This window comes from Filicampus tigris, chromosome 10, assembly GCF_054856515.1.
Source record: "Filicampus tigris isolate MCC_2025a chromosome 10, RoL_Ftig_1.0, whole genome shotgun sequence".
NCBI lineage: Eukaryota > Metazoa > Chordata > Actinopteri > Syngnathiformes > Syngnathidae > Filicampus > Filicampus tigris.
The window spans coordinates 486423-500214 of NC_141226.1; the positions used below are offsets into that span (position 1 = coordinate 486423).

Genomic DNA, 13792 nt, shown 5'->3' on the forward strand with positions numbered 1-13792 from the left:
GTCATGGCTTGTTAGTGCTGACTTGTATTTATGATGTTTTGTCTCCCTCTGCAGGCGCTTTAGAATACAATATGATACAATTTTATTTATATAATGCAATTCATAACAGCTAGAGAGCAGACTACGAGAACTATAAACTGGAGGTGGCGTGACTAAATCTGCCAATAAAAAGACAAGTTAGAAATATTGGGGACTGAGTGAATTACGTGAAGCGCTTGCAGAGGGAGACAAAACATCATAAATACAAGTCAGCACTAACAAGCCATGACAGTAATAATGTGTTAATAATTTTAAACATAAGTCGCTCCAGAGTATTAGTGGCACCCACGGCCAAACTGAAAAAAAAAAAAGTTACTTATAGTCCGGAAAATGCGGTAGTTCCTTGAAGTTAGCACCGTTTTCAATTGATTTATTATCAGCCAACAGATTTTTGAAAAAGGCTAAATGCCGATATTCGTCCGAACACTGAATATCAGAGCCGATAATCGGCCCGACTGATAATCGGTCTATCCCTAATGGAAATATTTGGCTTACTTATTCCCCTAATCATTTTTTTTGTATTCATAAAACAAAATGGAAACTTCCTGTTTTGCCTGATGCCCTTGTCTAGGCATGTGCGGTGAGGCATGCAACATGTGTATGACTGGCTGCGCTGCATGTCACTCAATTAGCAAATATCATAACAGCTGATTGGAGGGAGTCTACTTTTGATTTTTTTAACTCATTCGCTGCGGTTGACAGGCTGCTACATCAATCATATAAAACTGGGAGTGCTGGCAGTGTTTGAGTTAATGCCATGTGACACCACACCACATTTGCAAACTACTGGACGAATGCGAACGATGCAATGAACACCCCTGCTGTAGAGATTGTCTCCTGGCTGGCCTGGGAATGCCTCGGGATCCACACCCACCACGATTTGGGTGGGGAGAGAAAAGTTTAGACTTCCCTAAAGCTATGTTCCGACTCTGAATTAGCGTGGAAGACAATGAATGGATAGTTACACAAAAACTCTTTCTTTCTTCTCTCCAGGCTGCTGTAGCTGATCAAGTGGCTGTTGATGGCACAAATGATGACTTTGATCATGAATGCGATGTGACTGGAGGCAGCAGCCATGTGCTTCAGTATGAGTATCACATCCTGTATTCCTGCAGCTATAAGACGCCTGTGCTCTATTTCAGAGCATCCACTCTCGGTGAGTTCTCTTTCTTCCCTTCATGACCACCAGGCGGTGTTTTAAGCACTGGATATCTCTGCTCTTATATACCCTAATAGGTCTCTCTAATAATAGTCACCAAAATTCATATGCGCAGCGCTACTCATTTCCACTTCAACCTGTGAAAATGTGTGATCGGCGTAATTTTGGATTTTATTGACATGAAATGTGAGATCCTATGAGGAAAAGCCATTATCACCTGTGTGTGTGTGTGTGTGTGTGTGGGCGTGTGTGTGTGTGTGTGTGTGTGTGTGTGCGCGTGTGTGTGTGTGTGTGGATGCGTGCATGCGTGCATCTGGTGGTTAGTTTATTAGTGCAGTTTAGTTTGATGCCACCTACGTTTAAGACCCACGCTAATCGCCAATAGGAGCGCAAGACTGGCCAAGCCTATTTCTTTATGTCACGATAGATGAAGTGGCGAGGTGGACCCAAATGCAGGACTATGAGACAGGGGGTAGGTGCAGTTGATTCTAATGACACGTGACAGAGGACATGACTGGAGACGCAGGTCTGGACGTGACCGGAGACGTAGGGCTTGACGTGACCGGAGACGTAGGGCTTGACGTGACCGGAGACGCAGGGCTGGACGTGACCAGAGACGCAGGGCTGGATGTGACTGTAAGAGCGTGGCAGGACTTGACCAGAGTGGTGAGGCAAGACTAGACAGGGGTAGCGTGGCAGGACTTGACAGGGGTAGCGCAGATCGACATGAGCGGGAAAGCAGGGCTCGACATGAGCGGGGAAGTTAAACTTGACGTGAACGAAACAAATCATCATACCATTGAGGCTTCACAAAGGCACTGACAGCATCGACATAGACATCAACAATGACCCGACAAGAAATGAACAAAAACTAGGAACCTAAATTCAAGCATACTGATGAGGCAACAAGAAACACCTGGACAAGACACATGAGGTAGGAGGGAGCTGATAGGCTAACGCTAGGGAGTGGAGTGGACACAATAATCACTGACGAGACAGAAACAGAAACACTGAGAAAAACATGAAACAAAAAAAAACCCCAAACCAACACAGACCAATGGTACATGACACTTTATGACTGCTGTTACAAAAACAGAATACAGGGAGTCCTCATTTTGCGAATGAGTTCTGTTCCTACACTGGCGTGTAACACGAATTTCACCGTTAGTCGAAATTTATGTCAAAATACTTTGCATAAAAAAATGAAAATACATTAAAATACATTAAAATAATAAAAAGCATAAGATGCTGTACCTGGCATTACTGCTGAGAAGTGGATGGAGGAGGAGAGGAGGGCGTAAAAGGCAAAGATGCTCCCGGCGCGCAAACAGACACGATCGAGACACTCTGTGCATGCTCATTGCTCAGCCGCAAGGAATACTGGTCTTTGTAATACAGGAAGTGCTTGTATGCGGAAGTGTATTGCTTTTTAAAAAATTTTTTTTTTACAATATTGTGAGCTTTTATACAGTATCATGAGATGTATGTGTGTGTGTATATATGTATATATATGTGTATATATGTATATATATATATATATATATATATATATATATATATATATATATATATACACACACACACACTAGGGATAGACCGATATGCTTTTTTCAGGGCCGATACCGATTATTAGTAGTCAAGGAGGTCGATAACCGATATTTGAAGCCGATATTTATTTGTAGAGAAAAGGGGTAAAATGGTGTCAAATTTATGAAAAATAAAAACTCCAACAATTGACTTAGTTTAAATGCCTGAAGCCCATGTTTATTAAACAACTTTAGTGATGTACAAAATGTTAAAGCTTTTCTAGATCTAAAAAAAAGTCTCACAAAAAAGTGCAGGGAGCTCCCGGGCTCAGCTGCATGTCTTATAGTTCAATGAAAACAAACATCTCTTTACAGTGAATAGGTTTCTAAAAATTCACTATAACTGAAACGTTTATCTTTCACACATCTTTGTTTTAAAGTTCCAAAACACAAAAGTGAATCCTCAACGCAGCTACTAGTCAGAAAAATAAGCATGTTCCCAAGACCGGACTTTCACATACAGTACTTTGCCCAGCACTGTGTACAGCACTTGGAGCGGTGGTTGTTTTAAAGTGCTCTATAAATAAAGTTGAGTTTAGCTTTTCATTACGTGGCTTATACACAGACACGCACACACTGCCACTCACTCACATCTTACTTTTATCACCATTTCCTGATATTATCATCAGCTTCTCTCAGGAGCCATGTCATTCACAAAGCAAATTAACTGTTGTGACATTGGGGGAGGGGTTAGCTTGAGCCACAAGGCAGCTTACTGCCTTAGCTTGAGCCGCAAGGCAGCTTACTATGTTTATATGACATAGAAGGGCTCATAGTAATGGTACAGGGAGACATAGTAGACTGACATTTACTAAAATTTGGGCGAAGTCTATTGCAACTATTGCATTACCTTGAACTACTAACTCGCCGACTCCCGTCGTGTATGTGCCTAGCTCGTCCAGGAGACAGATAAGAACATCCTTCGCAGGCTTACGAGACCGTCACATAGAGACCGTATATTCTGATGCATTTCATTGGTTAAGAGAGCGAGAATCAAATAATGAATAGAAAATGACGTGTACGCTCTCCCGGTTTTAAGGGTAGAAAGACGAAACAGCGCTCCCGGCTCTAGTGGTAGAAACGCGCTCCTGTCTTTAATGGGTTAAAGGGATCAGAGAGCCGACATGGTCTATTTTTCAATAACAAGCTCAATTTATGTATTTTTTTTAATCAGGAAAATGATATTGGCTTGTGTTGTAACTTTTATCAATTTGTTTTGGGAAAATCAGTACAAAACTAACGTGTTCAGGAACGCCTACAATTAATGAGCAATTTTGACATAAAAGTTTAATTTTGGGGGAGCCATATAAGTTGGGGGGGGAACAAAAAGGAGCAATAATGTCATTAATTTTTTGAATAGTTTAAAGTTTGAACGGGGTGAATCGGATGAAGCATGTGGAAGTTACGGTACGCCAAAAAAGTGGGAGGAATAAGATTAATAATAATAAAGTACTAGAATAACATATATGTGAAGGCTTCGCCTTTTTCTGGAGAAATTGCATGTGAAGGCGAAGGAAGCTGAAAAAAATCTGCGGAATGCGTTGGAATGAAGTTGAATAAAGTTGAATGATACTGAATAAGGTTGAATGATACTGAATGAAGTTGAATAAAGTGGAATGAAGTTGAATAAAGTGGAATGAAGTTGAATAAAGTGGAATGAAGTTGATGAAGTTGAATAAAGTGGAATAAAGTCGAATGATGCTGAATAAAGTCGAATGAAGCTGAATAAAGTTGAATGATACTGAATAAAGTTGAATGATACTGAATAAAGCTGAAGAACGTGGAATGAAGTTGAATAAAGTGGAATGAAGTTGAATGAACTCTATGAAAAATAGTGGAATGAGGAGGATTCGAACCAGAGCTGACCACTTACAACTACACCATCAGGGACTTAACTGGAACGCTATAAATCTGATGTGTTCAATATGCAAATGTGACTGAATGGCGAATTTAATGGGATTTTTAAGGTTAAATAAATTGAATTTTTGGGAAGTATGAAATGCAGGTGTGTTGAAAATCTTAACCAATGTGAGTTGAATGACCTAAATGAAGTTGAATTAACTCTATGAAAAGTTTTGGAATGAGCAGGAATCGAACCAGCGCTGCCTACTCACAACTTGGCGTCTGTACCCACTACACCATCAGAGACTTAACTGCAAGGATGCGAATCTGAAATGTTGAATGTGCAAGTGCGACTGAATGGCGAATTTAATGTGTTTTAGGGTTGAATAATTGGAATTATTTACACCTGGGAATGAGTATTCAGGTGTGGTGAGTTGTTGCTTGTTGAATGTGCCATTGGGAATGAATGGTGAATTTATTTATTTATTTTTTTAATGTTGAAAAAATTGAATTTTTGGGAAGTAGGAATTGTGGGTGATGTCGAATGTGAGTTAATAATGAAAGAAGTAAGCCAGGAAAAAAAAATTCAAACAGGGAGGGAACGGGTTGGTTCGATCCCACAACCTCCTGGTTGGGAAACGACCACTCCAACACTGAGCCATGCAGCCTCTGATATTGGAATGTGAGTTAAATGAGCTGAAGGTTGTGAATGTGCCATTGGGATTTTTTTTTTTTTAATTGCGTTTAAAGGTTGAATAATTTGAATTTTTGGGAAGTAGGAATTGTGGGTCATGTGGAATGTGAGTTGAATGAGCTGATTGTTGTGAATTTATAATTGGAATGGTTTAAATGTCAAGTGTTGAATCTGCCATTGGGAATGAATGATTAATTTTTTTATTGTTTTTTTTAAGGTTGAATAATTTGAATTTTGGGGAAGTAGGAATTGTGTGTGATGTGTAATGTGAGTTGAATGAGCTGAATGAAGTTGAATGACCTCTATGAAAATTTGTGGAATGAGCGGGAATCGAACTGGCACAGCACATGGGGAAGTATTGAATGTCCCATTGGAAATGAATGGGGGTTTTTTGGGTGAAAAATGTTGAATTTTGGGGGAACAGTAACTGTTGGGGGCAAAATTAATGGAAATTCCGATGGCATGAATTTTTCAAATAATTTGAAATTTGAACGGGGTGAATCGGATGAAGTGGAAATGAATGGGATTTTTGGGGGTGAGAAACGGGGAATTTTGGGGGAACCATAAAAGTTTGGGGGGGAAACAAACGGACCCCCGGAAGACGTGAATTTTTGGATCCATTAGAGTTGGACTGGCGAGAATCGGGTGAAAACTGTGGAAGTAGAAGCATGCCAAAAAAGGGTGAGGAATAAAATAGAATCTATAATAATAATAACTAGAGAATGCAATTCCTGGAGAAATTGTGTGTGAAGTCGAAGGAAGCTGTATGGAAACCTCAGAATGCGTTGGAATAAAGTTGAATGAAGTTGAACGACCTTGAGAAAAAAACGAAGGGAAACAAGAAAAGAGGAAGTAAGGAAACCATGAAAGAAGAAACTCTAGGGAAAAAAATAAGGAAAACAAAGAATGATGGAATTAAAGGAAGGGAGGAAGCAAGGAACCAAGAAAGAAAGCAAAGAAAACAAGCAAGAAAGAAAACAAAGTAAGAATACTAAATAGTAAGAAGGAAAATATGAGGCGAAGAAAGGACACTAGGAAGCAAGGAAGGAAGGAAACAATGAATATCGGGAAGGACAGAACCTGCGGATGAGAAATCAGGATGTCCCAATATTTTTGAACAAAATGGTCACATTATTAGGGACACCTGGGGATGAAAAATTGGGGTGTTCCAATACTTTTGAACAACATGGCCGCTTCAATAGGGACACCTGGGAATGAGAATTCTGGGTGTCCCAATATTTTTGAACAATATGGCTGCTTCATTAGGGACACCTGGGGATGAAAAATCGGGGTGTCCCTATATGTTTTAAAAACATGGCCGCCGCATTAGGGACACCTGGGGATGAAAATTAGTGTGTCCCGATACTTTTCAACAACATGGCCGCTTCATTAGGAACACCTGGGGATAAAAATTCTATGTGTCCCAATACTTTTGAACAATATGGCCGCTTCATTAGGCACATTGGGGATGAAAATTCTGGGTGCCTCAATACTTTTGAAAAACATGCCCAAGATGGCCGCCGCACTGGGGAGACCTCGGGTTGAGTATCCCCAGTCTAGCTAATGTCCCTGACAAAGATGGCCACTACACTGGGGAGACCTCGGGGTGAGTATCCTCAGTCTACCTAATGTCCCTGACCAAGATGGCCGCCGCACTGTGGCGACCACGCGGTGAGTATCCCCAGTCTTGCTAATGTCCCTGACCAAGATGGCCGCCGCACTGGGGAGACCTCGGGTTAGTATCCCCAGTCTAGCTAATGTCTCTATCCAAGATGGACGCCGCACTGGGGAGACCTCGGGGTTAGTATCCCCAGTCAAGCTAATGTCCCTTCCCAAGATCGCCACTGCACTAGTGAGACCTCAGGGTGAGTATCCCCGGTCTAGCTAATGTCCCTTCTCAAGATGGCCGCCGCACTGGGGAGACCTCCGGGTGAGTATCCCCAGTCTAGCTAATGTCCCTGCCCAAGATGGCCGCTGCACTGGGGAGACCTCTGGGTGAGTATCCCCAATCTAGCTAATGTCCCTTCCCAAGATGGCCGCCACACTGGGGAGATTTCAGGATGAGTATCCTCAGTCTAGCTAATGTCTCTGCCCAAGATGGCTGCCGCACCCTCGGGGTAAATATCCCCCGCCTAGTGTTGAAAAGCTGAATGTGAGTTGAATGAGTTAAATGACTTGAATTTTTGGAAATTGGAATGGTGTAAGTAAATGTGAAATGTTGAATGTGCCATTAAAAATGAATGGGATTTTTTGGGGTGAAAGACGGGAAATATTGGGAACCGTAAATGTTAGGGGCGAAAAAAATAGAAGTTGTGATAGCATGAATTTTTGGAATAATTTGAACGGGGTGAATCGGATGAAGTATGTGGAAGTAGTTGATGTTTGAATGTGCCATTGGAAATGAATGGGTTTTTTTGGGGTGAAAAAGGTTGAATTGTGGGGGAACTGTAAATGTTAGGAGTGAAAACAAAAAGTTGAAAAGCTTAATGAGTTGAATGACTTGAATTTGTGGAAATTGGGAAGGTGTCAATGTGAAAAGTTGAATGTTCCAATGGAAATGAAAGATGAATAGATGAATTTTTGTGGGTTTTTTAAGTGTGATTGAGTTGAATTTGTGGGAAGTAGGAATTTTGGCGGTGTTGAAAAGCTGAATGAGTTGAATTTGTGGAAATTGGGAAGATATAAATGTGAAAAGTTGAATGTTCCAATGGAAATGAATGGTGAGTAGTTGAATTTTTGTGGGGTTTTTTTTACGTGTGAATGAGTTGAATGTGTGGGAAGTATGAATTCGGGGGTGTTGAAAAGCTGAATGTGAGCTGAATGATTTGGATTTGTGGAAATTGGGAAGGTTTAAATGTGAAAAGTTGAATGTTCCAATGAAAATAAATGGCGAATAGTTAAATTTTTGTGGGTTTTTTCAAGTGTGAATAAGTTGAATGTGTGGGAAGTAGGAATTTTGTGGGTGTTTAAAAGCTGAATATGTGTTGAATGACTTGAATGTGTGGAAATTGGGAAGGTTTAAATGTGAATAGTTGAATCTTCCAATGGAAATTAATAGTTAATAGTGGAATTTTTGTGGGTTTTTTAACGGTGAATGAGTTGAAAGTGTGGGAAGTAGGAATTTTGGGGGGTGTTGAAAAGTTAAATGTGAGCTGAATGAGTTGAATGACTTGAATTTGCTGAAATGAAATGGTGTAAATGTGATAAGTTGAATGTGCCAATGGAAATGAATGTGGAATTTTTGTGCGTTTTTTTAACGCTGCATGAGTTGAAAGTGTGGGAAGTAGGAATTTTGGAGGTGTTGAAAAGTTAAATATGAGCTGAATGAGTTGAATGACTTGAATTTGTGGAAATTGAAATGGTGTAAATGTGAAAAGTTGAATGTGCCAATGGAAATGAATGGGGAATAGTTGAATTTTTGTGGGGTTTTTTTTACAGGTGAATAAGTTGAATTTTTGGGAAGTAGGAATTTGTTGAAAAGCTTGACCAATGTGTTTGTTGAATATGGCAATGGGAATGAAAGGTGGAATTTTGTGGTTTTTTTACGGGTGAATAAGTTGAATTTTTGGAAAGTAGGAATTATGGGTGTGTTGAAAAGCTTTACCAATGTGAGTTGAATTTGAAATTGGAATAGTGGGGAAATGTTGAAAGTGCCATTGGAAATGAATGGTTTTTTGGGGGGTGGAAAATGGGAAATATTGGGGAAACAGTAATAAACTGTAGGAATAACATATGTGTGAAGGCCTTCACCTTCACACAATAATAAAGAATAGGAATAACATATGTGTGAAGGCTTTCGCCTTCACACAATAATAATAAAGATGATGGTGTACAATCACATGTGTGAAGGTGAAGGCCTTCCCACAACTAGAGAATGCAATTTTCTGGAGAAATTGCGTGTGAAGGCGAAGGAAGCTGAAAAGAAAGTGTGCAATGCATTGGAATGAAGTTGAATTAATTTGAATAAAGTTGAATGATACTGAATGAAATTGAATGAAGTTGAATAAAGTGGAATAAATTCTACCAAAAAAAAATTGAAACAAGGATGGAATGGCCATGATTGGGAAACCACCTGAGCTGAGCCACTGAGCTTTGCAGCCTCTGATATTGGAATGTGAGTTAAATGAGCTAAAGGCTGTGAATGTGCCATTGGGAATTTTTTAAAATGCGTTTAAAGATTGAATAATTTGAATTTTTTGGAAGTAGGAATTGTGTGTCATGTAGAATGTGAGTTGAAAGCTGAATGTTGTGAATTTGAAATTGGAATGGTTTGAATGTCAAGTGTTGAATGTGCCATTGGGAATGAATGATGAATTTTGTCATTGTTGTTTCAAGGTTGAATAATTTGAATTTTGGTGAAGTAGGAATTCTGTGTGATGTGCAATGTGAGTTGAATGAGCCTTCGCCTTCACACAATAAAGTTGGTGTACAATAACATATGTGTGAAGGCCTTCGAATCGGGTTATCTGTGTTGTGGTCAGATTTGTGTTATGCTGAGTTGTGATGTTTCCGAGGTTCATGAATGCATCGTACGGCAAGCGAGAGAAGCAGCGGAGAACCAAGGACAGAGCTGTTGTACTTTGTTTTTGGCTAAAACTACTGCTTGCTTCCTCATCTAAGAAACATTCAAAGTCGGATATTCGTTATTATGTTAGACGTGTTACCTGCAACATAGCCGCCAATCTCATGTAGCAATGTCGGCACACAACTTTGGGATTTATACACGTACCTTTCCCCATCAGCGATTTTAACATTAAAGCTAGAATCTTCCAAAACAGGAGACCGCAGTGCATGGGGGACCTTCGAGCTCTGGCTTATTTGCGTATGCCATTATAATCCCATTTATCCATGCATTTATAATTTATTACGGCTTCTGGCGTCCTGGCTCCTCTTTAGTCCCACCGCCCTCCTCTCCCGCGTGCAACAGTCAGTAGCGCCCGTGCATAAGCTTGCGCTTATAAGTGGACCGAACCGAACACAAGTGGACCGAACCGAACATGCCAGACCGAAACGTATTAATACACCCACATGTACCGTTACACCCCTTATATACATAAATGTTTATATACTGTAGTTTTCATTTGCTGGAATATTAACCTTGTGTTGAAGGCAGCGTGAACCCCCTCACCTCCACTCTCCCACCTGCAGGGCTCGGTGGGCCCTAAGCAAAAATAATGCCATACGCCCAGATTTCACATATATGTCAGATTTTGCTGCACTGCAGAAGATTATTCAAACTTCTCATCCCAACTGACTGTCGTTTCTTACAGTAGATGTTGTCAAACCCCATTCTAAATATGAAAAGAAATAAGTTGTTATACTTTTGCTTTTTTTGTTTTCATTTTAAGCTTGTAATCAACGCTCTATCTCTATCAAATCTCACATAAAATAAGTTGTTTTAAAGTCAAATAAAGGCATTCACCAGTACAATAGTGCAAAAAGGTGAATAAAGTGAAAGAATGAAAGTAAATCATAACAATCATACAATGAATAATTAAAAATATACACTGTAAACTAAAACTTTAAAGCATTTTACATTCTTTTAGTGCGTAGGGACTGAAACAAATGACTAGAAACCATGACTAAAACATACAACTCAATGCTTCTTTCAATCGGTGCAAAAAAAAGGAATGTCAACAGAGTACGCAGTTGAACAATTAAACAAGTACAATCTTATAACTTATTTGATATGTGATTTGTGTGTATATGTACAGTGTATAAGTGTCACCCAGCGAGAGGAAAAAAATAACTCGTCATGACAACACCCATTCTCATACATTGGCCACCATATTCGGAATAAAGTTGAATAACAAAACTGCAATTTACCGAAAAGTGCGTTTTCCCAGTCATTCATCACTGTGATATGTAAGCTTGTGAATGTATTCGTGTTTGGATGTATCCTAGCATCACACTAATAAGCCGTCGTAGTTTCTGCAACATGCCTCTGGAATGCAGGCTAGTTATGAATGATGCGGACTACAAGCCTGTCAACTGAATGTTAACCGAACACCCAGGCTGTCACGTTTGACTTGCTCACTAAAGTACTATCTGTCCGTCCGTCCGTGCGTATTGGCTCAACTCTGCGACTATTATCTGAGTGTGTGTTTACTAAACTTTTGCTTAGCGTACTTGGGTGGTCGTCAAGTTTTCCTCGTAATCCATATGGCTCGTGGTGGAACAGAATTGCTATTCACGATGACCGTTTTGGCACATCTAACAATGTTATTCCCACCGACGTCAGTCTTGTCAACCCCAAACCATTTAACAGATTACGGATGACGTGGACTCGCGACTTGCTATAATTCCCCACTGGACACTCCTCCATATTTGAAACATAGCTAACAGAGTCACGTGACTGGGTCCTGCCTGTTGATTCGGCGAATGATTATTACTTCCTCCTCCTCTGCCATCACTGCACACTGATTTGCCAAATGAGGATTTCAGCATTCCTCCTACTTTGCGCCATCGACTGACTCGTTATCCTTTTCGAGGCAATATTAATACTCGATAATGTAAAATTGGACATCGTGAAAGCAAGATTGACGATGCTATCGATGACTATATATATTGCCCACCCCTACTTAGGACACAGGTAGGAGGTGAACCAGGAACATGCAAAGTTGGTGATGCCCGTGGATTGAAGGCAACACATCAGGAGGATGATTGAGTGAGTGATTGGTGTCGAGAGCAACACTGAGGACGAGGAAGAGGAGAATCAGAATTGGAGGACATTAGGAGGTTGTTAGTGACTTCCACTGCTAATTTCAAGTCTCACTAGTTATCCTGATGTCTTGCAGGACGTCATACATGTCAGCAGTTTTGTGAAAACCATTTGTTTTTGTCGTTTTGTGTGAAAGTGGATGTCTGAATTGTACGACTTCAATGAGAGGTTCCACTGCATTTCTTTGACTTGTGTTTGTTCTTCTGTCTCTATATCAGAAGGGAGAAGTCTTTCTCTGGATGAAGTGTGGAGTTCTGTTCATCCAAACTTAAGGTTGCGACTGCAGCACAGCCCGTTGACAACTATTACGCAGCAGGTAGTCTTTAGCTTTGTCATTGACTTAAGAGTGAGCGTGGGGTGGGTGATATGAGTTAAAAAAAAAAAGGTTTTTTTCCCCAAAAAAACTAACGATAATTTGACGATCTAAAACAAAAAAATATAATGTAAATCTGCACTTCATAGAACAATTATGATACACAGCGTTTGTAAACATCAGCTCTTGATTATAATTTAAAGTAAGATAAGATAAGAATGCCTTTATTGATCCCACAGTGGGGAAATTTTCAGTGTTACAGCAGCAAAGATATAGGTCACACAGGGACGGCGGCATAATGTAGCCAAAAATGTATAACATTGACGGCAAACATTCAGGATCAAACCTATGTAAATATACGCAGTAACATGTGTATATACACATGTATATACACACCAACATACATCTACATAAAAAGTATGAGGAACACTCATTTTAGCCTGTACATAGTACAGAGGAAAAATACTCTAAGTGACAGTGCTGCAGTGCTGTAGTGAAATGTAAGGAACAGCATTGGATAAAAATAAAACTAGACTAACAGTAGTGGGGAATGTTGAGTATTGCACGGTATTACAGTAGTGGGGAATGTTGGGTATTGCACGATATGAGCTCAGGTGCAGGACTGCACAATTGCACTAATGTCCGCCAGTTTGTAGAGACTACACAATGTTCTTGTTAAAGAGTCTGACAGCAGCAGGCAAGAAGGAACGGCGGAATCTCTCCTTTGCACAGCGAGGGTGTAACAGTCTGTCACTGAAGGAGCTGTGGAGTGCTGTTAGGGTGCTCTGAAGGGGGTGGTCCGGGTTGTCCAGCATTGATGATAGCTTGGCCAACATCCTCCTGTTCCCCACCGAGTCCACAGAGTCCAGGGAGCATCCCAGGACAGAGCCGGCCCTCCTGACCAGTTTGTCCAGCCGCTTCTTGTCCCGGGCCGAGACGCCGCCTGCCCAGGTGACCACTCCCTGGAAGATGACCGATGCAACCACCGAGTCATAAAAGTTCCTGAGGAGTGTCCCCTGAACCCCAAAAGACCTCAGTCTACTGAGTAGGAAAAGTCTGCTCTGACTCTTCCTATAGAGGGCGTCTGTGTTGTTGCTCCAGTCCAGTTTATTGTTCAGATGAACACCCAGGTACTTGTAAGTTGAGACTCTCTCAACATCTGTTCCCCGGATATTCACTGGTGCAGGTGAAGAGTGCTGGAGCCTACCGAAATCCACCACCATTTCTTTGGATTTCCCCGCATTGATCAGGAGGCGGTTCTGCTGGCACCAGTCCACAAAACCCTGAGTATGTTCTCTGTACTCCCGATCATCTCCACCTGTGATGAGGCCGACAATCGCAGAGTCATCAGAGAACTTCTGCAGGTGACAGGTAGGGGTGTTGTAGTTGAAGTCCGAGTTGTAGAGGGTGAACAGGAAGGGAGCCAAGACAGTTCCCT

The 13792-nt window shown here is 40.9% G+C and overlaps 1 protein-coding gene across 3 annotated transcripts in view; it reads left to right on the forward strand.

Moving 5' to 3' along the window:
• atg10 (ATG10 autophagy related 10 homolog (S. cerevisiae)) overlaps positions 1 to 13792 on the forward strand; it is a 52301-nt gene that overhangs the window by 26211 nt on the left and 12298 nt on the right. For all 3 annotated transcript variants that reach the window (XM_086042263.1, XM_086042264.1, XM_086042262.1), the window contains 2 exons: positions 1033 to 1195; positions 12260 to 12357. In XM_086042263.1, the coding sequence (XP_085898389.1) occupies positions 1033 to 1195; positions 12260 to 12357 (261 nt within the window). The remainder of the gene's footprint in view (positions 1 to 1032; positions 1196 to 12259; positions 12358 to 13792) is intronic.